Genomic DNA, 27,664 nt, shown 5'->3' on the forward strand with positions numbered 1-27,664 from the left:
GAAGACTAAATAGTTTTATAAAATCAGCAATTAAAACCAGAGAATTGTAATGAAAATATTTACATCCTGTGTGTGGGCAAGAAGGAAAATGAATGGCAGACGATTAATTGGATGGCTATGATATCATTAGAAAAGAGGGAAATTTCAAAATTGCTGCTCAGCTGAAATCTTTGTCCTTTTCTTTTTTTCCTTTTATATAACACTCAGGGAGGAAGAGATAAAAATCTGAAGTTAATGAAGTTATAAACTGTCTTGTTTTTTTTTGGTTTCCCAGCCTGCGAGCTGCCCCTCCTTCTTTCTCCACTCCTCAAAGTGGGGAAAAGGAAAAAGGGAAAAAAACTTGAAAGAAACTGAGTTGTCGGGGTATATATGTATATTTCTAAACGTTTACAATTATATATATATACAATCTGCACCCACAATAGGAAGAGGGAAGGGGAAGGGGAAAGGGAAGGGGGAAACAGGAACAACAAAAAGATGAAACAGAGCAAATAGGTACCAGACACCCCCATCCACCCCCCAAGCAAACCAGCACAATATAATCCTACCACCAACTCTCAGAAGAAAGCCAGCCCTCTCTCTCACACACTCTCTCTCACATCCTCTTGCTGATCTCTTGCGTGGCTCCGATAAGGGACCGAGAGCAGCAATACTCTCTGCTCACAGTCCTCGCCAGAAAGAGAAGGCCCAGCCACTTCCTATCTCTCTCTGTCATATCCTCCCTTGTCACGTGGAGGGGGGGGGGGGGAACAGGTGAGGAATACCTGGGAGATGAGCCTTTCCCTAGTTATACCTGGTTATCAGGGAAGGCCTGGATCAAACCATCACATAAACATATAGAGAAGAAGGACATCATACTCTTGAAACAGACACACAAAAAACTAGAAATTAAGAATAAAATGAGGAGACTGCTAATTGACATAAGACACAATATTTATGCTCATAAACACCAATTAGATACTGAACGGCAAACTGGTAGTTATAGATAGGACTCAAAGTAGTTTTCTCCTTCAATAACTTTATAAGTAGTTGAGAGGAGCAATTTTCCAGGAAATCTCAGTAGTGAACCTACTGTTCAATCCCAGGACATCTGTGTGGGAAGATACATTTGGAGATTCAAGACACAGGACAGACAGCTTCAAGGCAACATGAATCACAGAATTATAGAATTAACCAGGTTGGAAAAGACCTCTGAAACCTTCAAGTCCAACCTTCAATCCAACCATCGTGCTTACTAGACCATGGCACTAAGTGCCACATCCAGTCTCACCTTAAAAACCTTCAGAGATCAACCAACTCCTTCGGAAGCCTATTCCAATTCCTGATTACTCTCTCCATAAAAATTTTCTTCCTAATATCTAATCTAAACCTCCCCTGGCACAGCTTAAGACTGTGCTCTCTTGTCCTACTGCTTGTCACCTGGGAGAAGAGACCAACACCTACCTGGCTACAACCTCCTTTCAGGTAGTTGTACAGAGCAATAAGGTCTCTCCTGAGCCTCCTCTTTTCCACGCTGAAGAACCCCAGCTCCCTCAGCTTCTCATAGGGCTTGTTCTCCAGTCCCTTCACTAGCCTTGGTGCCCTTCTCTGGACCCACTCAATGTCCTTCCTGAATTGAGGGGCCCAAAACTGGACACAGTATTCAAGGTGCAGCCTCACCAGCACTGAGTATAGGGGAAGGATCACTTCCCTGGTGCTGCTGGTCACACTATTCCTGATACAAGCCAGGATGCCATTGGCCTTCTTGGCCATCTGGGCACAGTGCTGGCTTGTGTTCAGCTTCCTATCAATCAGAACTCCCAGGTCCCTCTCTACTTGGCTGCTCTCCAGCCACTCTGTCCCCAGCCTGTAGCGCTCCATGCGGTTCTTATGGCCAAAGTTCAGGACCCAGCACTTGGCTATGTTGAACCTCATCCCACTGAAATCAGCCCATCTCTCCAGCCTATCCAGGTGCCTCTGCAGAGCCTTCCTGCCTTCCAGCAGATTGACACTCCCCGCAACTTGGTGTCATCCACAAACTTGCTTATGATGGGCTAAGTCCCCTCATCTAAATCATCTATAAAGATATTAAACAGAACTGGGCCCAGCATTGACCTCTGGGGAACACCACTAGTGACCAGCTGTCAACTGGATGCAGCATCATTCACCACCACTCTCTGGGCCTGGCCATCCATCCAGTCCCTAACCCAGCAGAGAGTGCACCTGTCTAAGCTGTGGGCTGCCAGCTTTTCCAGGAGTATATTATGTGAGACAGTGTCAAGGGCTTTGCTGAGGTCCAGTTAGACAACATCCACAGCCTTCCCCTCATCCACCAGGTGTGTCACTTGATCATAAAAGAAGATCAGGTTAGTCAGGCAGGACCTGCCCCTCCCAAACCCATGCTGGCTGGCTCTGATCCCTTGTCCATCCTGTAGGTGCCATGTGATTGCACTCAGGATGATCTGCTCCACAATCTTGCCAGGCACTGAGGTCAGGCTGACAGTTCTGTAGTTTCCCAGGTCCTCCTTCTGGCAATTTTTGTGGATCAGCATGACATCCGCCAACTTCCAATCATCTGGGACCTCCCTGGTGATCCAGGACTTTTGATAAATGATGGAGAGTGGCTTGGTGAGCTCCTCCACCAGCTCCTTCAACACCCTAGGATGGATCTCTTCTGGCCCCATAGATTTGTGAGGATCCAAGTGGCCCAACAGGTCTCTTACTATTTCTTCCTGGATTACAAGGGGGCTATTCAGTTCCCTGCCCCTTTGTACCAGTTTTGGAGGCCAGCTGTCCTGAGGACAAGTAGTCTTACTGTTGAAAACTGAGGCAAAGAAGGTGTTAAGTACCTCAGCTTTTTCCTCATCTTTGGTGACTGCGTTCCCCCCATGTCCAACAAGTAATGAAGGTTTTCCTGGCCCCCCGCTTTTGCTACTGACGTATTTGTAGATAGACTTTTTGTTATCTATAACAAAAGTAGCCAGATTAACTTCAAACTGTAACTTTGTCTCTAATTCTCTTTTCACTTGACCTAACTATATTCCTAAACTCTTAATGAGTAGTCTGCCCTTTTTCCTTAGCTGCAAAGTGATATAAGGTTGAATTGCTGCAGTTTGAAACTACACACCTTATGCTAACTGGCTAAACAATGTGTATGTCTTAAATGGTGAAGCAGCAGGCCAGTGAGAACAATACCCTACTTGGCTATTTGTTTCTGAAAATGAAACAGTCAAGGTCTCTTTCTTCTACAAAGCCACTGATTTTCATGAAACTTGTAGAAATTTAACTTTCATATCTTCAACCTTTTGTTTGGAATGCTTAAAACTTGACATTACTTTCTGAGTAATGGGTGGGAGGAACTCTCCTGGCAGACAGAAAACTTAATTTTTCTGTCAGAAAATAAGTTACACTAGTACTTTGAATGTGTTTGTCCTAATAAACTCACCCTTGTCCAACTGATCATGTAGGTTTCTGAGACAGGAACAGCATCTGTCACAAGAGTGAAGTCCCCGAGTGCAGCATATGCTAAAGCCCCTATCTTCCGTTCTTGCAATTTGCACAGGCAGGGCGAGCAGGCAGAGCACAACCACCTCCCAACTTTCCTAGGGGAGGGTGGTGTTGTCCTCATTCTCTCCCCCCCCACAACTCAAGGGAGACATGGTTTCCAAAAAAGTGAAAGCCGATGCTGCTGTTACCACTAGAAGTGTGTCAACATAGACAGAACCCTCTAAGAAGGATGAAGCCACTCAGGCCTCTGGCTGCATAGACTGTTTGAGCCTGGAACTGCTACTGGAGGACAGTGTGAGAAGCACCTGCGTGTGATGCAAGTGGATGAACGATTTGCTGTGTCTGGTGGCAGAGCTCAAGGAAGAGGTGAAAAGGCTCAGAAGCATAACGATAGTGAAAGGGAAACTGACTGGTGGAGTCCCACCCTTTCAACCCCCAAGAAAGCCCAGTAGGAGGCAAAGAAGCCCTGCCCCTCCTGCCATTGGGGAGATAGATCAAATGGATGGGGAGGAATGGAAACAGGTTGTAGAGGTAAAAACAAAATCCTCCACCCCTTTCAGCTACTGGGGTGCCCTTAAAAAACAGATACAAGGCCCTGGACCAAGAAAGTCAGATGGAGGACAGTCAGGAGGAAGATCTCTTAACAGGGTCTTCTGGTTACCCCCCCGTCTACCGGACGGATTACAACTACAGCCATAAGAAAAAAAAAAAGAAGGGTAGTTGTAGTTTGTGACTCCCTTTTGAGGAGAACTGTGGGCCCTATATGTTGGCCAGACCCACCCCACAGGGAGCTCTGCTGCCTTCCCAGGGCCAGGGTGAAAGATATTACTAAGACACTTCCAAACTCTCAGACTATTAGCTGCTGTTGGCTGTCCAGGCTGGAAGTAGTGACATCAATGAAAGAAGTACCAGGGTAATTTAAAAGGATTTTAAGGCACTGGCCTGGTCACTTCATGGGACAGGAGCACAGGTAGTATTTGCCTCAGTTCCTGTGTTGGCTGGGATGAATGAGGAGATAAATGAGGAGAGATATAGGAAAGTCCATCTTATCAATAGGTGGCTTATGGACTTGGTGCTACCATCAAAATTTTTGTTTGACCATGGGGCAAACGCTGTGATACCTAGTGTCCTCAAACCAGACAGGCTTCATCTGTCTAGTAAGGGCAAAAGGACTGTAGCCCATAAGTTGGCAGGCCTGGTTAGGAGGGCTTTAAACTAGGTTTGAAGGAGGAAGGGACTGAAATCCGGCCATACAGAGATAAACCTATGGGTGTAAACCCCAAGTTGAGAGTGAAATCAATGGCCCAGTTGAAGTGTATGTACACTAATGCATGCAGTATGGGAAACAAACAAGAGGAGCTGGAAGCCATCATGCAGCAGGAAAACTATGATGTAGTTGCCATTACAGAAACATGGTGGGATGATTTATACAACTGGAGTGCTGCTATGGATGGCTACAAGCTCTTCAGAAAGGACAGGCAGGATAGGAGAGGTGGAGGGGTCTCTTGACTCTGTAGAACTCTAAGTCAGTAACAATATGGTGAGTCCCTTTGGACCAGAATCAGAGGGAAGGCCAACAAGGCTGACATCCTGGTGGAAGTCTGTTATGGACCACCCAACCAGGATGATGAAGGGGATGAATTATGCTGCAAGCAGCTGGCAGATGTCTCAAGATCAGCATCATTTGTTCTTGTGGGTGACTTCAACCTGCCAGATATCTGCTGGGAGCTCAACACAGCAGAGAAGAGGCAGACTAGGAGATTCCAGGAGTGTATAGAGGATAATTTCCTGCTTCAGCTGGTAAATTAACCTACCAGGAGTGGGGCCCTCCTAGATCCGTTGTTTACAGAGAGGGGCTGGTGGGAGATGTAGTAGTCAGAAGCTGTCTGGGTGTGCTGGTTTAAAGATAAACTGGCAGGAGAAATGGACCCACCACAAGAGAGATTATAAGTCAGTTACAATTTAATGAAAGATATTACCATAAATACACTGACACAAAGAGAAATTGCTTTCAACTCACAAACCCCAGCAATATAACCCAGTGTCCTGGGGCACAAACCCAAAGAGGTTTGTTATCCCTTGTGTTGAGACCCGTGTGGTTCCCCCCAAGTCCAAAGCAAAAGGAAGTGAGAAACCTGTTGGTGCAGGTGATGGCTGTAGTCTGGTCAAGAGTGGCGGTCATAGTCTGGTTTAGAGCAGTGATCTCCTCCTGTCGAGGTCCTCCTGCTCCTCTGGATCCAACAAGTGGTTTTTGAGGTCTTCTTATCCACCACTTATGTATCCTCAGGGAGCACCCAGTCCTCCCCCAGGGTGGGAACTCACACAATGAGTCATTAACTCTGGGAGTCATGGGGTATCCCTGAACTGTTGATGGCCCATTAGCAGCCACGCCCCCCAGGCTGGGTGCGAAGGTGCTAATGACTCCCTGGGCAGCTGCTGCTAATGATCCCTTGTCCTAGGGGAATGAATAGAGGGGGCAGAATACACAGCTTTGATCACCCCCACACAGTGTTAACTGGTCCCACCTGCTGAACTAGGACACTGGGGCACAGTAACTACAAAATAATAAGAGTTTTCAATAGTCAGGGATACAAGGAGGGCTATCAATAAAACTTCTACGCTGGACTTCTGGAGGGCAGATTTTGTCCTCTTCAGAAGACTGGTTCAGAGCATACCCTGGGAAACAACCCTCAAAAACAAGGGGGCACAGGAGGGAGGGATGTGCTTCAAGAAGGGAGTCTTGAGTGCACACGAACAGGTTGTCCCAGTGTGCCCAAAAGGCAAGCCAGCAGTGAAGACTAGTGTGGTTCAACATGGAGATTCTTAAGGAAATCAAGGGAAAAAGGATATCTTACTGACTGATGAAGAAAGGGCTGGCTACTCATGAAGACTGTAGGGATTTAGTTAGGTCCTGTAGGAGGAAAATTAGAGAGACAAAGCACAATTTTATGTTAATTTCGCTACTACTGTAAGGGATAACAAAAAGCATTTCTATAAAAAATTAATAACACAAGGAGGTGCAAGGAAAACCTCCATTCTTGGCTGGACTTCAGAGGGAATCTAGTTAATCTGGAAGAAAAGGTTGAGGTTCCTAACACCTACTTTGCCTCAGTTTTCACCAACAAGACAGGTGGCCCTCAGGACAACTGGCCCTTGAGCTGATAGACAATTACAGGAAGATGAATAACCCCCCTAAATTCCAGGATGATACAGTTAGTGATTTACTAAAACACTCGGATCCTCAGAAGTCCTTTAAGGAAAGCTGTTTGAAGTGTACCTTGAAGAGAAGCGAGCGACCTGGAGGGGAGGGGGTGTGTGTGTCTTGTGACCAATGAGGGGCTTTGGTGTATGTGAGGTGAATTGGTTAACCAATAATGTCATGGCATGTTGGATGTGAGAGGACATAAAAGGTGTGGATGTTACTGAGAAGACATCTTCTACTAGGAACTACTACTTCTACTACTACTACTATGAGCTGTGAGGAACTGTCTGTTAACTGTCTTGAATAAAGTCTTGTAAGCCTTCTGATCGAGCCTTCTGATGCCTGATTTGCCTTAGCTCTTTTGGCCATCATTCACGCTGTGCCCCCTTGCTCGGGACGTAAGGGGCTACTCCTACATGGGTCCCTCAGTTCAGGAAAGATATTTAGGTGCTGGAGCAGGTGCAGAGAAGAGAGCAATGAGGCTGGTGAAGGGGCTGGAGCACAAGTCCTATGAGGAAAGGCTGAGGGAGTTAGGGTTGTTTAGCCTGAAGAGGAGGCTCAGGGATGACCTCATCACTCTCTACAACTACCTGAAAGGGGGTTGTGGCCAGGTGGGGGTTGGTCTCTTCTCCCAAGAGACAAGAAGTCACGGACTTAAGCTCTTCCAGGGGAGGTTTAGGTTGGATATTAGAAAAAAATTATTTCCAGAGAGAGTAATCAGGCATTGGAATGGCCTGTGCAGAGAGGTGGCGGACTCACCATTCCTGGAGGTTTTTAAGATGAGACTGGACATGGCACTTAGTGCATGATCTAGTAATCAAAGCGGGATTGTGTGGCAATGGAGCTGCAGTATGTGGAACGGAAAAAGTCCTGTCAGAAACGGACTTTTGAAGAAGATGAAGAAGCTAGCCCAAATGCCTTAGGAAAAGAAGCCGTTACTGCCATATAAATACATGTTACAAAATGGATTCTTTTGTTCTCTTTTGTTTAGTCACTGTCCCCTTCCCAAAATCCCCTGAGATTTTCTCACCACTCAGGAATGCATGTAGTGTCCTTGAAGAAGCTTCAAGGAGTTTTTTTATTGGTCCTTATTTTTTCTTTCCTATTGGTTGCTACCCCTGGATTCCTATTGGTAATAGTCCAAATCCCCCCTGGTTCCTTACTGTTTGTAGTTTAAGTCCCCCAAAACCTTTATATACCCCTACCCATGATCAATAAACTCTCTCTCTCATTCCTCTCCTGTGGTCTCTGTGTGGCTCTTTTCCCCTCCGTCACAGCCGGTCGCTATCGCAAGACGATTGCAACTGGGATCAGAAAATGCAGCTTGAATATGCCACAGCTCAGAGCCTCTTAATTAGTATTAGGGCAAAGAGAAGCGAAACGGCCGACGAAAAATCCCTACGCCGCCTGATCGCGTGCGCACAGGAAAGAGGCTTCTTTCCAAGCCCTTCCGCGCTGTTTGAATTGGAAAAATGGAATGATTTGGGGGAATTAATGTGGAAACAACACCTCCAGAACCAAGATAAAGAGTCAGCCCCTCTGTGCAATACCTGGAAAGCAGTATATGATGCTTTGAAGCAGTTCAGAGCAGAGACCAGGCTTGCTGCCGAGGTAATGGGACTGCTTACACATGGAGGGGACCGAGTTTCCCCATCCGCGCCACTGTTTGAACCCTCCGCTCCTCCGTTAGAGCTAACGCAGCCGCCCCGCCTCGCCGTGCCGCCTCTGCTCCCCTCCGCGCCGCTGTGTGAAACACGGGAGTCGCTCTCCGCTGTGGGGCCAGAGCCAGAGTCACACGCCGCCGGGGACGGAGCTGCGAGGTGTTTCCAAGCCGCCCCGCCACTGCCCGGAGCCGTCCCGCTGTTCCGCGCGGACCCGCGAGCTGGAACCAAGATCATTCCACCGCTCGGAGCCACCCCGCTGTTTGAAATCATCTCGCCGCTGGGCTCAGACCCGCGCGGCGCTACTGGAGCTGCTGCGCTGCCCGAGCTGCTGGAAATCGCGATGCCGTGGACAGACACGGTGGGACCGGAGCCGGTCCAGAACAAAGACGTCTGCCTAGGGTTCGTGAAAAGCAGTTTCGCCGTAAAGGGAATGCTGGCCCAGCCGCGACGGACAGTGAGGGAACTTTTGTTACATCTTGAATCCGGGAGAGTGGGGGGGAGAGGTGTTTGCCGTAAGGGGAGAGCCGCGTGCCGCGCCAAGGGGAAAAGCCGCGTGGCCGCGGGAACAAAGAATAGATCGCATGGCCGAAAAACCCACGGAAACGGCTGAAACAGAAATGTCCCTGCCACCGACCCAAACCAGACTGCCGGCAATCCCGGAAGTGGCTGGTAGTTTTACAAAAGGGGGCGGACCTAGCTGTCACTCAAATATGGTTCCCACGCCTGCCCCAGTTCCCACGGTGAACTCCACCCCCACTCCAGTGTGTCTAACCAGCAGAGAGACAGAAGTAAACAACACTGCGGCTTGCAAAGATGGAACGATACTTCTTAAAGGGACAGACAACGCAATATCAACTGTAGCATTCCCAATAGTCAGAGACACCAATGGGGCCCGCCAGTATGAGCCACAACAGTGGAAACTAATGCAGCAGGCTAAGAACACCCTAAAAGAAGAAGGGTTAAGATCAGAGACAGGAACAGCAATTCTTGACTGGATACATACAACACAGACCAACTGACCAAATGACTGTAAGAACATTGCAAGGTATTTGCTATCTCCTTCCCAGTTGATCCTGTGGGACAAGGAGTGGAGAAGGCTTGCTAGGGTAGAGGCAGCAAGACCCCGTCAAGGCTGCTGACCCTCTGAATGGACTAACACCAGAAATCTTAGTGGGAGATGGTGCCTTCGCTGATGTGCAGGTGCAGTTGCGGTATCCAGTGGAAATACACTACATCACAGCTCTTTTGGCAAGACAGGCCTACTACTCTGTCCCAGAGGACACACCATCACCCTCCTTCACTGCAGTGAAGCAAGGAGAGACAGAACCATACCAACGCTTCATAGATAGGCTGTATCAAGCCATAGCATCATATGCAGGACTGGGTTATCAGGACAAGAGGTACATGTTCCACCTGTTAGCCTTTGAGAACGCTAATCAGAGGATCAAGTCTTCACTAGCCACCCTGCCGAGAACAGCAGACATCTCAGAGATGCTGGAAGTGGCTGGCAGAGCTGACCAGTACGGCCACACTCAGACAGTGGCTAGAGCCTTTGCTGCCATGATCAGGCCAGCTCGAGAACGTCTTGCTGTTGTAGCACAAAGAGTAGTTAAATCCAAGACTTGTTTAAGTGTATTTCTTACCTTTATATTTTGCTTTGCTGCTGTTGCTACTGAATGGGGTGTGAATCAAAATATGTGGGTGGTATTCGCTCAACAAGTAGATCTGGAAAGTTTCTGTTCAGGTAACATCGCCAATGAACCAAACAGAGTGTGCCTTATAGGAATGCCCTATTACAATAGCAAAGATTTCATTCCTTATGGCATAGAAGAGGCAAAAGTGTCTAATAAAGATCATTTAAAGTGTGAAAAAACAGGTAGAAAACATCTCTGCTGTGCTAATCACACAGACACCTGTATTGGGGAAGCCACTGCAAGGATCATGTGGCCGTTAAATACCTAAATTGAGAGGGAACCCCAGGAGCTAAGGTTAGTGGGGTGTCTCCCCAGTAATGAGTCCTGTGTTGAGTTTCATCCTGCCTATTCTAGTGTGACAGAATGGAACAAAGAACACTGGTCACTTGCCTGTGAGAATCACAGATGTTTCTCCTCATAATAAGAGTTACACCAATGACAGCTGGTGCTGGAATATTATTGGTTCAAAAGATACAGGTTTTCCAGAAACGAGACTTGTTCGCACAAAAGGTAACCAAAGAAGAGCATTGCCTCCTGGATATTTCTTAATTTGTGGTAATAGAGCGTAGAATGGCATAGCTGCCCAGGTAAAGTTGGACCTTGCTATTTAGGTAAGCTAACCAAATTTACACAGTCAATGCAAAATCGTGTTTGGTGGTCTAAAGACTTTAGCCCTTAAGCTGACACAGGAAATTTGCTAGCATCAGTGTTTGCTCCAATTGGTGTAGACAGAGCATTACGTTTGATACGAATGTTAAACTACTGGGTGCTAGAACAACTAAACATTACCAAAATGCTTGATAATTTTTCAACAGATGCTAATAAGATACAGCAAGCAGTATTGCAAAATAGAGAGACTCTAAATTTCTTGCTAATGATTCATGGTTACAGATGTGATGAATTTGAAGGGATATGTCACACAGAATTAGCCATGCACTACAAACAAGTTCATGATAAAATACAAATGGTAAAACATAATTTTGACAAGTTGACTACCAACATTTCTCCTTTATAAAGATGGGTTTATTTCCTGAACTTAATCAGTTGGCAAGATGCTTTGCTGGAACAAGGAGCTTTAGTTCTGGCTGTTACTATGATTTGTTTGATTGCTATTGTTAATAAGATTTGTCATTAACTGAACAGTCCAGTTCAAGTGGCACATTATTCAGCCTGTACCTCCAAGTTGCAAACAGATCCTAAAGGCACAAAGGTGTCTGAAAGTTTGTCAGGTGAACACTGTTAATTTCAGCTGAGTAAGAATGGGCTTGAGCAGTTTTGAGTTTGTTGCACTGCTAAGCTGCCCAGCAGAGCTGCAGGGGTAAAGACACTTGTCCCCTCAGCTGCAGAACATCTTTTGGAGAGCGTAAGATCATCAGCATTTGCTCTCCCTACTTGCAGTGTTAACCATGTTTAGCCTCTGTGAATTTTCTTTGCACATTACCACTTTGTTTCCAGACAGCATTGTTGCAGCACCAGGAGTGACTGAGACTCAAGGCTTCTCTCAGTAAACTCTACAGTGGCCAGGTAGAGTTTGAGAATTGAACTTGAAAGGAAAATTGGCTCAGCTGGACTGGAGCTACCTCTTTGCTAAAGTGAAGTTACTTTGCACTCATTATGGACATTGCCAAAAAGCCCTTGCTTGGTTCATAATTCACGTGGAGAAAAAGTTCATGTTTATGCACATAAGGTTGTAATGGTTGTAAGTTTGTAACACTTGTTTTTGTAAGTTTGTACCCAAGCCCTACATGTCTTAGGCATGTCTTGATTTGTGTCAGCTTATAATGGTTGTACAAATGTTACTGTACCCTGTTCAAAAGTCTTGTACCCTGAAGGCTTAGGAAGGCAATAAGGTTATCAACAAGTGTCAATCAGCAAACCTAAGGTGTTTTCGTGCACAAAAACAGTGGGGGATTTGTTGTGGAGGTTTGGCCTCAACCCCTGTTTTGCACGGACCCACTAGAAGCTAAACAGGCTGGCAAGGTCAGCCTGACCTTGGGGCAGCCAGAAGGAGAGGTAAACAACCCCAAACTCCTTGTAAACAGCAACAGGCTGTCGCCAAAGGTGGGCTGCCCAGCACGTGGACACCTCGCGAAGCTGGCTTCCCATCTGAACCAGAGGGGAATCTTGGGGTTTGGAGACTTCTGGTACCACTCGTTGGGTCCAGAGACTGCAACCACCACTCTTGACCAGACTGTGACTGTCATCTGCACCGACAGGTTTTTTTCCCCTTCCTTTTACTTTGGACTCAGGGGAACCACGTGGATCTCAGCCCAGAGGCTAACAAACACCATTCCGTTTGTGCTCCAGGGTGCTGAGTTATACTTCTGGGTTTTGTGGGTTAAAATCAATTTCTCTTTGTATCATTGCATTTATGGTAACATTTTTTATTAAATTGTAACTCTGACTTATAATCTCTTTCATGCTGAGTTCATTTCTCCTGCTAGTTTACATTTAAAGCAGCACAATAGGTCAAGCTGAAATTCTTCTCTCAGGTGAACAGGCATTTAGACTGGTGTTAGAACAGTGTTGCATGTTGCCATGCAAAGAAAGCTCTACACTATCTTTGCCAATCCAACCAAACCTTCATGCATCGAAAAAGCTAATTACCAGCTTCTTTTCAAGGAACACAAATCCCATTCTCTGGCCTCTCTACAAAATAGCTATACTATGAATACCATTTATGAGCTGCCTAAAAAGCACAAAGCCATGTTCCTGGACAAAGGCCTTCACACTAATTTTCTAATTTGATGTTTTGTAAATGAGCTAATTAATGGACTCAGCTCTTAAAACTCTAATTGAACAGCAAAATATGGCAGTTAAGTAATTTACAAAGAGCACATGAGAGCCAGGACCTGGACTTCCTTCCAGCATTCTAAGAGTTTGGCACAAATGTTAGCATTCAGACAAAAAGAAGTTAGATAGATAGATAGATAGATAGATAGATAGATAGATAGATAGATAGAATAAATAAATAAATAAATAAACAAACAAACAAACAAACACACACATGGATTTATATTGATAAGGCTCAGGATGGTGGTCAAATTTTTGCCCTCAATTCATTACAAAAAAAACCCACAACCAAACCAGTGTAAAATAAAATGTGACTGCTTCCCAGCTGCACTCCCAGGAACCAAAGAAACTGAGTTCCTGTCATGCCAAATGCTTTATCCTTCCTAAACTCTTGCAGTATCTCCCATGGTGACCTCCAATGCCCCCCACCCCTCCCAAACAACATAATGATAAGGAAACAATCAACAAGAAAATCTTCTTCATTTAACTAAACCATAACAGTTTGCAACAGAAAGTACCATGGAAAACTATGTGTAGCTAAGCCAAGCAATTTAAAGAAATCAGCCAAACAAAGAAAAGAAACAATGAGTAAGTGATCCAAATGAGCCAGCAGGCAACACCAGGTTGCTCTTTAACCAGATGTATTGTCCTAAAGAAGTTCTATGGTGGTCACTTAGACCTTTGGGAGCTCCAGACAGAAATGACCACCAGAGACCCTCAGTAAAGGCCCTCAGAGACCTTGTAAGGATATCTATGGATGCTAATAAGTGTTAGGAAATGTCACGAATATGTATCATCATTGCAGAAAACAAAAATTAATAATCCTGTAATACAGACATATAAGCTGTAACTCAGATGTCAAGGGGTGCATTTTGGTGAAAAGATTACCAATACACCCAGAGCACTGAAATAAAGAATGTCTGACTTCTAAAACTCACAAATTGAGTCTTAGAGGTTTCTTTAAGAGCAAATTTTAGGGAACAGGAGGATGAAAGTCAATATACATGAACTGCAACTGCACTTAAGCAAAAGCTTTTCTATTCTGAGAATAAATCTAGAAGTGGCAGAGGTTATCCAGAGCTGTGCATTCTCCATTCAGAGTTGCTTTCAAAACTCAACTGCATAAAATACTATTCTTAAACTCTATAATTCCATGATTCAGCTGTGTTAAGTAATGCAGTTCCAAGCCTGAAATCAAGAGTAAATGAAATTAAAAAGGCAAAACTTCTCTAACACTGGAAATAGTAGCTCTTTGGATACTCCAAAACTTAGCAGACCAAGGATTACATCTTTCCATGATTCCCAAAGAGAGGGTTAAATTTAAATATATCTACCTGAAGTTTAGCTTCTACTCTAAGCTCATTATCTACAGCCAAAGAGGTACCTCCAAGAGATGGTTTCTATGAATTTTAATTGATTTAAAGGCACCGGGTTCAAGTACCATAGAAGTGCTGACATTAAACTGGCAGCCAGCTGTTACCAGAAACAGGCAGGTATCTATCATGCTGCTTTCCACAGGTAACACTGGCACTGCAGTAACACTTCTGTTTGTGATAACTATGGATATTTTCACCTTATATACAAACACCTTCTCTTTTGGGGTTTAGCTGGGTTTTGCTGTTGGGGAAACATTCCGTTTCACAGATGTCGCTACAGTCTAACTGTAGAGGGGATGTTAAATCAGTAAACACATTGCCGATGGCCGGAGGCAGAACGCAGAGACCATGTTACACGGGCAAAAGGGAAACCACTTTGGGAGAAGTCATCAACTGCTCATGCTCCCTGGATGGACTTGGAATTGATTGGTGGGGAACAGAACACAATGTATTTGCATGTAACTGTCTCCATGGAGGGATATAAATAGCCATGTGCCACCATTAATAAACTGATTCTGCATTGCACCTCAGGGTCCATGCAGTCATCTGCCACATCTAACAGCCAGTAAATATTGCCTTAGTAATTCTGACCTCTGTACAGAGAGGCATGTACGATTGTTCTTGTACAACAAAGCCTCTGAATACCATGTGCATACATATATATTACCATTAAAATGCCATTATTTTAATAGTTGCAGTGTGACAACAGCTGTAAGGATTAGCAGAAGAAACCCTGCAAATATTTTCATGGAGCTAAAGAGTTTAGGAGCCTTTGCAGACTAGATATTCTTTAGTCTCTGGCTTGTTAACTCAGAATACAGTTTTAAGCTTACTGAATCTACACCACAATAAAGCTTTGGTATCCAAAAAAACTGAACTCATTATATTTCTAAGTAACTTCAAACTCTGACAATCTTAAATGATTAAAAAGGTAACTGTATCCAGTTTATTTTAAAATTATTTACCTAATTAAGAAAAAAATCCACCATTTTCTAAGTCTAAGACCTCTAACCAGATCATACATTTAACAACACAAAAGGACAGCCTTTTAATGAGAGATTTGCAACAAGTCTATCCTTGACTGTGTTTATGGCTCACATGCAATCTGTCAGAAGGGACACCAAAGAGACAGAGCTTCTACAGAGTAAAAAAACAGTCTGACCACATTAAGAGCCTCTCCAAAAAAATATAGTACTCAAAATGTTCTCCATATATAGCATCACAATATAATACCTTGATTTGTATTGTTATTTCTATGCCTTATGGGCATAGGAGCTTGCAGAAAAGGTGGCATAGGCCCAATTTCACCTAAAGGTATGACTCTTTCATGCATTTAAGTTGTATTTTAGTATTTTCTCACTCTGCATGTGCATAGTAGCTCTTTAATTCACTGAATACCATGTAAAGTTTTCTAATGTATCTGAACTGACATGCTTTTCCATTCAGAAATGAAAACAGACATTTCTGCCAATGTGCTCTGGGTGTACACCAACTCTGACAAGTGAGTTGCTATCCCAGTGACTGACTAAAGAAGGACAACACAAATAATTTTATCCAGATTCCATTCATTCATCTGTTGCTTTTGGATTGTTGTTTGATCAGAAGAAAGGGCTTGAAAATGCTGAATGTCTTTTTTTACTGCATTTTGTCCAAAGCTTTCTGAGGTTTTTGGGTTTTGTTTGGGCTTTGTTTAGCATATGTCCCATATTTTGCATATTATTACTTCAGTGGGAATAAAATGTTCCTAGTGCAGGACAGACTTATTCTGACAGCTCAGATCCCCCAAACCATGACAGTGAGAGGACAGGTCTCTTGTTCTTCCAGTTTCTCACCTCCACATTTTTATTCTTATTTTAAGAATTTGTCTAAAGAAGGCTGCATTTTCCAACTGTTTTCAAGAAATAACTCCCTGCCTGCTGCCCTGGTCCATGCTATTTCTCAACCCATAGCAAATTCTCACATCTCATTTTTCTCATTTATTTGATTATCAATTTGCAGTAAAAATTTACTCAAAAGCTATGCTATTGCATAATATAATTTTTTCCATTATTTAATAAATATTCAGCCCAAAAAACTTCCTTAGGCCTTGTATCTTGAGAGAATATGGAGGAGCCTGGAAGCACTTCAGTCGTATGCATAAAGCCTAAATGGTCTATACAGAGCACCATACTGTATCTAGAGTTGTCAGCAGCTAAACACAACCGTGAACTTTTATACTATAGTACAAAATCCCAGAGAGTACCAGTAAAAAAAAAATCACTTCTGAACAGGTCTGGGAAAAGCATAAAACTGATTTCAGCCAATTAAACTGTGGTATTTTGAAAGCACCTATCACTTTCATATCAGAAGAAGAAATTTTGCACAATATCTTCATGACTTAAGGCTTCAAGTATTAATGATTAAAATCTTGCATATTTAGGACCCTGAGTTCTGCTGGCAAGGTACATGTCTCCAGCTTTTAAGTCATCTAGCTATTTTGAAAAAGCTATCCTGAGTGCAAAGTCACAATTTGTGGCAAGTGCAAGGCTCCCCGATGATAAGGACATGGACAGCCCATGCCTACTTGGCAGGATAGATACTTAACACCTAACCAAATCTTACATCTTGAGCAGCTCTTCATGACAATAGGCAGTGCCCCAGCAGAACTTATTAAAGACCAGACTCAAAGTTAATTTATAAATTGTGAGAGTAAATTTACATTTCTGTAGAAAAGCATTTTTCACCTCTTAACAGAACTATGCTGGTTTTAGTCAAAATATTCAGAGCAGGCCTTTTCTCCAGCAGACACGGAGGCACAGCTCCACTGAAGTTAATGAAGCTGGAATGATTGACACTGGTGGAGAAGCTAGCTCAGGATTTGACTGTTTCAATACTAAATAGCTTTCATTCAGACTCTAATTTCAGCACACTGCACCATCCCTCAGGCATTTGATATCCTGTGTGGCTAATTTGTACTAAAAATATGCATGTTTGCTATTATCTACAGAACTAAATATTTAACCTACCCATGCATGCTAAAGTCAGTTTCCCCTGTACACTTCAAAGTCATAAAAATGTGCTATAATAGGCATACCTCTGCATCTGAAAATTTATAAAAACATTTTCAACTGCTTACTTAGTCTTTAATTGCAGGCCCTGATGTGTTTAATCTTTATGCAGATGCACAACAATTAAAAGATCTATTTGCACACCTACACGTTCTAAATTTTAGCACATTCTTAATTTAATGAGAACTCAAATGCCACCTGAGCAGGGCACGAAAACTTCTTACCTGGCACAACATCCAACTTTACACTGACACAGTTCGTTATGGCCTTTTATGAGGCTCACTACCTTTAGTTGACAATTAAGACAATCTGACTGCATTAAACTAAAACAGAGGTTTATTTTTCAGTCCTCATTGTCGGCGAGGTATAATGGAATTGAGGAATGGCAGAGAAAAGCATGCAATGTTTACATTAAGGCACTTACATCACTCCTTGCGCAAAGATATTACAGACTACAAGAAAGGTTACACACAGAACCTAATTTAATGCACTGTTACACACATTTTTTAAACTTATACGCACTATTCAAATTATCTGACAACACAGAGCTATAGCTAAGTATGAAATAAGATGTATTTCACAAAAGTGGTGGGTCTAAACAGTTCTTTTCTATCTTATTTTTGACCTTATTAGTAGGATTTTTCACATGTATCTTTCTGTGGAAGTGAGCAGATTTCTTCTCTCACTTTTGCTGTGAGCCCAAGGTCACCTTGCAGATTCCATTGTTAGCTTTGAGGCCTCTATCTTTAGGCTTTTCTGCTTGAAAACCTGTTCTGTTCCTGTGGTAGTTTTGGCTTTATTTTTAGCTAGGCCTCAGTTTAAGAGGCCCAGAGAGTAGATTAGAGGGGGAAGCATCACCTGACTTAAACAATCAAAGTGATATTTCATATCATTTTGAAGTCAAATCAAATATAAAGGCAGGTGTAGGAGTGGCTTAGTTCAGTTCCCATCATGGCTGAGGTAGAGGCAAGACATTCAGCTGCTATCTTGCTGACGTAGGCCTTGACTGCTGCCCACTGCTACTTCACATTTTGTTTGAGTTCAGGGAAGTAAAATGTTTTGTTATTACTCTCTCTCTTTTGCCTTGCTGGGTGTCATTTGGGGTGCTTTATGGACCTAGAGTGATGGGATCTGTCTTCAGTGGAAAGCAGAGGATTGTTGTTATATCTAACTTCCTGGTATATCTAACTTGTGTAGGTGTGTGTTATATTGTAGTTTTAATTTTCTCTTTTCTGTATAAATACATATAATTCGTTTAAGTTTAAATCTTAGAGGGTTTTTTTCTCTCTCCCTTTTCTCAGTGGGGATGGGGAGGGAGACTGACTCTGTATTTGCCACTTGGTATTTTGCTAGCTCAACCCAAGACAGTTTCCCAACACTTACCTAAGGTATTGTTTCTAAAATAAGGAAAAATAGAAGTGAACAAAAATCAAAGCTCTTGAGCTCACCCTTTCTTGCTATTGTACCAGCAGAGCACACTCCAAGCCCTGAGAATTACACTTCTATCTGAGGCAAAGTCAAATGAAACAGCCTGGTGCCAGACACAATTGTTGCCTTGCCAAGAGCTGCAGCATGCTGTCTGATGGGTTGGTTGGCTGTCACAGGGCAAAGGCAGGCAGTCTGCTTCTCCTTTTTGCAATTTGCTGCATTTTAGTTATGTTTCACTAGAAGCAAAAAGGGTTAGTCACTGACAATTGAAACAGAATGTACTGCTGACCCTAGTCTGTGTAGACAAGAGGGCAGAAGAATACGATTCAAATTATTTTGCATCCAAATTTCTTTCCTTACTAATTTCCTCCCAAGGTTAGCCATAAAAATTCTGCCTGAAGAAAATACAATTCACAGGTCAGGCTGAAAAATCCAAAGCTTTAAGATCCCAGAAGAAGCCCCAACCTTATCCAGGCATCCAATATTCAAAGGAGAAGCCAAGGGGAATCTGTTTCCCATTATTTCTGATTGGTAACTTCAACGCCACCTTAAGACGTAAATAGAAGTTCTTTGGCTAGCTATTCTTTTCCTACTATTATCAGGATAAACAACTTCTGAAAAATTAGGTTCCTTCTTCTTTCATATCTTAAAGGTGTGGCAGAACCTTTCAAGTGGCACTGCCAGACCAACTGTGCTGCCAAAAGCACTATCATCTCTCCAAGCTGAGGGAATGGAGCAATCCTGGGGCTTAGTGCATTACTGGTAAAAATCCAGGTACCTCCAAAGCACATCCTTCCATTTAGATACCTAGGCAACAGGATAGGTCTAATGTAGGGGGTGACAGTGAATCCTCTTATGTCTGAGGAAAATGATGAAGAGAATAATATGGAGCAGTTCAGAGTGTATCCTTGAAGGAAAGCAGTTTGTAGTGCACCCTTAGGGACCTGAGAGCCCCCTGTAGAATGTGGGATACCTTGTAACCAGTAAAATGTTTCCATGTATGTTAGGCAAACTGACTAACCAATAGTGTCATGATATTGGATACAAGAGTATATAAAAGGTAAAGCTCTAACTAATGATGCCGAAAGGGTTTTTTTAATTTTTCAATTTTCATATTTTGTAGATTTTAGGAACACAGTAGATGTAATGCTGTAGATTTTAGTGAATTAATATTTAGCAGCTTGTAGCATGAAGTCCTTCTATCTCTACCCCTGCTAAGATCTGCCAGCTATTTAGTCTCTTCCTCAAGGTACCTGATTAAAGCATATCAGAAGAGAACATAAACATGGAGCAGCGTGACCCGAAGCCCTGGAGAGCGTCCAAGAGACCTTTGTGTGCTGAAGAAGAGGAGGTGGATGAAGACAGAGGGTCCCAACGACCCCAGCCCCAAGTCAACAGGGATGGGAACTGGGAGGGGACAGAGGTGGAACTGGACATGTGGACAGTAGTGATAGGATAGATTATATTATAAAAACTATAGAACTTAAAGCTTGCTTGCGCGCACGTCGATGTATTCCTGGATGAGCGGGGTTGCTCATTAAAGTGCCTGCCCATTATCTTATCTCCTACAAAACTTGGCTCGGAGTCTTTTTACAGACTTTTACGGCAACACTAAAAATAAACTCTAGCCTTCTGATCAAGCCTTCTGATGCTGTTCTGCCTGATCTCTTCTGACTGTCATTAATGCACTGCCCCTTAACCCTACAAAGGGTGACCCCAATAGTCTACAACTGGCCAACAACCTATACTTCACAATCAACTTCCGGATTACTTCAAGTGAGTAATTTTAAAAGCAAATCTTAGGCTTCTGCATCAGATTCCTTTTTCAGATCTCATATAGATTAGTTTGGATCTGACATTTTGGAAGAGCAGGAATCATGCTGCTTCTGGCTCAGTTCCATTCAATAAAAACTTGTGTGAGATTTAACAGAGGATCTTCTATTTATCCTGACAATAACTGGTAACTGGTCAATGACTAAAATGTTAAGATTTGCAAAATGAGGCAGCCAGAATAAGGACTCAAGAAAGGCAAATTCAAGAAATGAAAACCTGTGTCCGAAAGGAAAGTCTACAAATGTGGAAAAACGTGGGGAAGAATCTCTACCAGTTTATGCTCAGAAGTAGCCAGCGATATAGACATAGTAGCTATATGTCATAATATCTTACATGATAACCAGGCTATGGAAACTAAATCAACCCACTGTTATGGACTTAAACTTACTGCAAGGTATGAGAAGATCTCAGCAAGTCAACAATATCAAGACAAACTACCACTCCAAGCCATAGCCTACATAAATTTTGCTGTTAAGCACACTGTCAGTGTTCTAGTTCAGCAGGAGGGACCAGCTAACCCTGTGTGTGGGGTGATCAAAGCTGTGTACTCTACCCCTTCTATTCATTCCCCAAGGACATGGACCATTAGCAGCAGCTGCCTAGGGAGTCATTAGCACCTTCACACCCAGCCTGAGGGGGCAGAGCTGCTAATGGGCCATCAACAGTTCAACAATACCCCCTGGCTCCCAGAGTTAATCACCCATTGTGTGAGTCCCCGCCCAGGGGGAGGGACTGGGTGCTCCCTGAGGGTACATAAGTGGTGGGTAAGAAGACCTTGGGAACTTCTCGTCAGATCCAGAGAAGGAGCAGGACCTTGAACGGAGGAGATGACCGCTCTCGCCCAGACTACAGCCCTTGCCTGCACCAACAGGTTTTTCACTTCCTTTTGCTCTGGACTTCGGGGAGCCACAGGGGTCTCAGCACAAGAGCTAACAAACCCCCTTGGGTTTGTGCCCCAGGACACTGGGTTATACTGCTGGGTTTTTGTGAGTTAAAAGCAATTTCCCTTTTGTGTCAGTGTATTTATTGTAATATTATTATTATTAAATTTTACCTCTGACTTATAATCTCTCTGGTGGTGAGTTCATTTCCCCTGCTGGTTCGCCTTTAAACCAGCACATCTTTTGACACCCAATGTGGGGCCACGAGAGAGAAGTCAGAATTACAATTTCATTTTGTGTATTTGGATACAGAAACTCCCTGACTACCATGTTGCTTGATGTATTCATGTGGATGGTGTATCTGGGCCCGTTCATATTTCGACACATGGGGAACCATGTGCCTATTTTGATGCTCTATTTTATACCAGGGAGAAGGATCAAAATTGCTTTATTAATACACTATGTTTATGTTGTCATAACATCAGAAGCAGTGAATTTCATTGTGAATGTATATTCAGTCTGGTTTGCCTGTCCTGGTTTGGGTTGTTACCTCTGGGGCCTCATTAAAAATAGCACCCAGTCTATGGGGGAAACAGGTGGGGAGGGTTACTTCCACCTTTTCACCTCTGCTACAACAATCATTGAAAATATTGAGCATCCTTTTGATGTTAGGGACAGCATAATCTTACTGTTAGTGCTGTTAGTGTTGCTTTGTCTCCTCTGTACTGTATGCACCATGTTTAGGGTCAGAACTGGGCTTTCTAATGAGGCTTGCTGGAGGCCTGCCCTGGGAGTGGAAGATGTTGAGTGGCATGGGAAGTGGGAAGATATGGGCCAGTATTTGGAGACCTTCTCTCCTCAAATGATCTGGAAATTCACCCCAGAACAACTACAGGACCCTGCCAAAACGCTGAGCTATGTGAAAGGAAGATGCTCTGGCAGTCCCAGAGATGTGCAGCTCACAGCAACCTGCTGGGTCCTGGCCACTGCATACCGCACACTGCTTGGTGTGGTACAGCATCATCAGGAGGAGGAGAAAAGGAGCAAATCCACAGGCACCATGTCCACCCAAACCACGCCTGAGCCAGAGAGGAAAGGAGATGCATCAACCAGCACCATGTCCACCCAAACCACGCCTGAGCCAGAGAGGAAAGGAGATGCATCAACCAGCACCATGTCCACCCAAACCACGCCTGAGCCAGAGAGGAAAGGAGATGCATCAACCAGCACCATGTCCACCCAAACCACGCCTGAGCCAGAGAGGAAAGGAGATGCATCAACCAGCACCATGTCCACCCAAACCACGCCTGAGCCAGAGAGGAAAGGAGATGCATCAACCAGCACCATGTCCACCCAAACCACGCCTGAGCCAGAGAGGAAAGGAGATGCATCAACCAGCACCATGTCCACCCAAACCACACCTGAGCCAGAGAGGAAAGGAGATGCATCAACCAGCACCATGTCCACCCAAACCACGCCTGAGCCAGAGAGGAAAGGAGATGCATCAACCAGCACCATGTCCACCCAAACCACGCCTGAGCCAGAGAGGAAAGGAGATGCATCAACCAGCACCATGTCCACCCAAACCGTGGAGGAGCCAGAAGGACAACAGAAACCGATAGCAGTTGCCCCTGTCCAGAAAAGAAAATCAAAGACCAAATCAGTTCATATAGTGAATGACAAGGAAGAGTCAGGACCTTCACCTCAAGCAGAAGAAATGGAGCCAGAAATAATCACCCGGTCCCTATCCCTGGGAGAGCTGCGTGAGCTCTGGAGAGAGTTCACACGATAGGCAAATGAGTCCATCTTGACCTGGCTGCTTCGAATCTGGGATGCTGCAGTCAATGATACAATTCTAGATGGGAGTGAGGCAAGGCAGCTGGGATCCTTGTCTCGAGATGGGGTCATTGATCAGGGCATTGGAAAGAGACAGGAAACTCTCAGCCTCTGGTGGCAACTGTTGTCAAGTGTGAGGGAGAGATATCTTTGTAAGGAGGACCTCCATGCACAGCAAGGACAGTGGAACACGATGGAACAAGGTATCCAGTGCTTAAGGGAATCAGCCACACTGGAGATAATCTTTTCAGAGGATGAGAGATTCCCTAAAAGTCCAGATGGTGTCCAGTGCACATCCCAGATGTGGTTAAAATTTGCACGACTTGGGCCAGAAATGTATTCTCGCTACCTTGCAACGTTGCAGTGGAGAGAGGGAGAAGACAAGGTGGGTGCACTGGTCAGCAAACTCAGGATTTATGAAGACACTGTCACTGCTCCATTATGAGCCCACATCTCAGCTGTGGAAACAAAACTGCCTGAACTGGAAGAGAAGATTAAGGAAGGACTCTTCCATATCTCTCCAGAACAAACGAGAGTCTCTGCCATCAGAAGCAGGCGTCTTCCAGCTAAGGAGAAAGGGTACACTCCATGTGGCAATCTGTGGTTTTACCTCCATGAGTATGGAGAAGATATGAGGAAGTGGGATGGGAAACCCACCTCTTCCTTAGCAGCTCGGGTACGTGAATTGCAAAGAGGCACAACTAACACAGGGAATTCTTCAAGGTTGAAGGCTGCTCCAGTATCTCGTGGGCAAGGCTCCAGACAGTATAGGAATGATGATGTTATGCCTGATCCTCTTGAAGGAACCTCCTGGTCATATTCACAGGGAGAGCGCAGTGAATACCATGACCAGGACTAGGGGGGCCCTGCCCGTACCCAGGTAGAGGAGAGGGACAATCAGGTTTATTGGACTGTGTGGATTTGGTGGCCTGGCACATCAGACCCACAGAAATACAAAGCTTTAGTGGACACTGGTGCACAATGCACGTTGATGCCATCAGGATACGTTGGGGCAGAATCCATCTCTATTTCTGGGGTGACAGGGGGATCCCAACAGCTGACTGTACTAGAAGCTGAAATCAGCTTGACTGGGAAGGAATGGCATAGACACCCCATTGTGACTGGTCCAGAAGCCCCGTGTATCCTTGGCATAGACTACCTGAGGAAAAGGTATTTCAGAGACCCAAAGGGACTGCGTCGGGCCTTTGGCATAGCTGCTGTGGAGACAGAGGAAATCAGACAGCTGAGCACCTTGCCTGGCCTCTCAGAGGACCCTTCTGCTGTGGGACTGCTGAAAGTTGAAGAACAATTGGTACCACTGGCCACAGCCACAATGTACCGTCGGCAATACCGCACTGACCGAGACTCTGTGTCCCCCATACACAAGATGATTCATGAGCTGGAGAGCCAAGGGGTGGTCAGCAAGACTCAATCACCCTTTAATTTCCCTTTTGTGTCAGTGTATTTATTGTAATATTAGTATTAAATTTTAGCTCTGACTTATAATCTCTCTCATAGTGAGTTCATTTCCCCTGCTGGTTCGCCTTTAAACCAGCACAGTCAGCTAGAGCACTCTGGTCTTGTCAGTATGATTTATAGTTTTTAAAAAAAAAATATTCTATGACTAATTTTCTTTCCTAAAATAACATGATGATGAAATCTGTGGTTTCATTTCTCTGCAGCTCTGAGTTTAAAATGTTCTTTGCCAACTATCACAAGTTTTACTGAGCATAGATCTTCTAACAGCAAAGATTTCATGTGAAGTTGAATATTAAGTACTAGAAGTAGATTTACTTGGCAAATAGAAGTATTACTAGCCATTCAACAGTTGGTCACAGACAGCCTGGAATATAAAAATTGAACTGATTAAACCAACATCTTCACAGACAAAGAAAGACCATGACCATATTATCATAATAATTTTTTTTCCCGGTGGCTTGGGTTCAGCTGGCAAAATGCCAACTGCCCAACACAGAATCAGCGCTTCCTTCCCCCCCAGTGAGAAAAGGGAGGAAAGGGGGAAAAAAACTTAAAACTACATTTGAGCTTAAACTAACTATATATATATATTTATACAGAAAAGAGAAAATTAAGAGAAGCTACAATATAACACACATTTACACAAATTAGAAATAACAAGAAATAACTCCCCACTCCTCATCGAAAACAGATTCTATCAGTCTATATCCATAAGCATTCTAAAAGACACCCAGCAAGAAACAGAAATATAACAACAAAATATTTCTACTTCTCTGAATTCAAACAAAAGGCAAGTAGCAGCAGCAGCAGCAGACCCCACTCCAGCAAGACAGCAGCTGCATGTCTTGCCTCTACTTCAGCCATGATGGAACTGAGTGAACACCTCCCACTCCTGTATTCATATCTCAGGTTTGCGTCATCTGGTATGAAATATTTCTTTGGTTACTTAGTCAGGTGATACCTGTCTCTCCTAATCTACATAGTTTCTCTGAACCTGCTAATCTGAGGCCTAGCTAAAACTACCACAACTTCCACCCCTTATTTCATACCAAATGACATCAAACTCATATTTTATAGGACTACATCTATCTATTCTCTGCACTTAAACAGTCTTTGTTCTTTTCAGGGCCGTCTTCCACCCCTCCATATTGTAGGCAGTAGTCTATTAGCATGGGGTAGACACTTCAGACAGGAAAAAAGCAGTTCATCATTGGACGCTAACATTGCTTCCAGTCAGGTCAGGTCTTCTTCATCCAGTGGTTCATGTTCTGCAACACAAAGCTCAAAATGCAAATTATTTTGTCTTCTCAAGCTTAAATGTCCTTGAGACACACACTGGGATCATCTCATCTCCTCTTCAGGGGTCAATATACCCACACTGGGGTCACTATCCCTTTCTCAGGGGTTACTATACCCTCAGTAGGGTCACCATCCCTTCTTCAGGGGTTTCTATCCCCACACTGGGGTCACTTAGCAAGCACATGTTTTACAGTTGTGGATAACTTTAGAAATAGTGTCCATGGTTAAATCCACCTCTCAGCCTCACCCACCTACAGATGGCCTGAGGCATCATGGGCCCATTGAGCCAGGAACAACTCTCCCTTATGCTAGTCCAGGTGTGATGTTCTTCACTAGCTCGGCCTTTGGGCACATGAGCATCCACATGACAAATCTCCACAGATTCTACTCAAGCAGCAGTGTCCCACAACACATCAACAGCCCACATGGACCTCTCCATGCTTCAATTAGTCTTCTTCTATCAGTCCAGCCACCCTCAGAAGGCACTGGCTATCAGCTACAAGTCAGTGTAGAGGCAAAGCCTTGGCCACTGCTCTGGTTCAGCAATGTCCAATAGACTTGGTTGTCTTCTTCCTCCTCCTGGCTGGAGGCAGGGCAGCCTTATTTCTGTTCTTGACTTTTTCCTGGGATCTCTGCTTCAATTATGTGGACAGCTTTTTTACAAGCTTTCTCCAGTTTCCATTTCTATACCTGAGCTTCAAGCATAAGAGTAGATTCACTGTCCCACCTCCTCATGTCTTCCCCCTAGTCATGTAAGAAGGACCACAGTTCACCACATAACCCATACTTGGGGTTTGCTCTTCATCTGTGTGGGGCAGGAGAGAAAGACCGTTCTCTTAGGCTGTAAGGCCTCTCTCTGGAGTGGCTACATTCACAGTAGGTACAATTGGAGCTGTCTGAAATCACAACGACAGTAAAACAGTTAAAGCAAGCATCCAGCAACAACAAAACATTGTTTATATTCTACGTGCACTAAAACTTTGGAGATAGCAAGGGATATTTCTATAACAGTGCTCCTGGGAAGCCTGCCAACCTCCTGGGACACCTGCCAAGGTTTTGGTCAATGCTCGCATTTTCCACCATTCATCTCTCTTAAGTTGAGCTGGCAAAATGCCAACTGCCCAACACAGAATCAGAGCTTCCCCCACCCCCACCCCCTCCTGCAGAGAAAAAAGAGGAAAGGGGGAAAAAAAGCTTCAAACTACATTTATGCTTAAACTAACTATATATATTTATACAAAAAAGAGAAAATTAAGAGAAGCTACAATATAACACACACTTACACAAGTTAGAAATAACAAGAAATAACTCCCCACTCCCCATCGAAAACAGATTCTATCCCTTTAGATCCATAAGCATCCTAAAAGACACCCAGCAAGAAACAGAAATATAACAACAAAATATTTCTACTTCTCTGAATTCAAACAACAGGCAAATAGTGGCAGCAGCAGCAGGGCCCATTCCAGCAAGACAGTAGGTGCATGTCTTGCCTCTACTTCAGCCATAATGGAACTGAGTGAATACCTCCCTGCTTCTCTGTCACAGACATATGCATGAGATGGTCCAAGGACGTAAACAGATTTAGTTCTACATTTCTAGAACACCTGTACTTGTCTAATCTTACGTTTTACTTTCTTTGTGGAAAA

General features: G+C 44.0%; 1 protein-coding gene and 1 long non-coding RNA gene across 2 annotated transcripts in view; both read right to left on the bottom strand.

Annotated features, from left to right (window-relative positions):
• Window positions 1-5,430: 5,430 nt before the first annotated feature.
• LOC139684681 (PE-PGRS family protein PE_PGRS26-like) lies at window positions 5,431-8,982 on the bottom strand. Its single transcript, XM_071580848.1, has 2 exons — window positions 8,239-8,982; window positions 5,431-6,397 (listed from the first exon to the last, which is right to left on the bottom strand). The coding sequence occupies exons 1-2, from the start codon at window positions 8,620-8,622 to the stop codon at window positions 6,368-6,370; spliced, it is 414 nt and encodes a 137-aa protein (XP_071436949.1). The 5' UTR covers window positions 8,623-8,982; the 3' UTR covers window positions 5,431-6,367.
• Window positions 8,983-24,692: 15,710 nt separating this feature from the next.
• Window positions 24,693-27,664, bottom strand: part of LOC139668469 (uncharacterized) — a 30,985-nt gene continuing 28,013 nt past the window's right edge. The window contains exon 4 of the long non-coding RNA XR_011697066.1: window positions 24,693-26,914. This is a non-coding gene — a long non-coding RNA (uncharacterized lncRNA). The remainder of the gene's footprint in view (window positions 26,915-27,664) is intronic.

The sequence above is a fragment of the Pithys albifrons genome, chromosome 2 (genome assembly GCF_047495875.1).
Source record: "Pithys albifrons albifrons isolate INPA30051 chromosome 2, PitAlb_v1, whole genome shotgun sequence".
Taxonomy (NCBI): domain Eukaryota; kingdom Metazoa; phylum Chordata; class Aves; order Passeriformes; family Thamnophilidae; genus Pithys; species Pithys albifrons.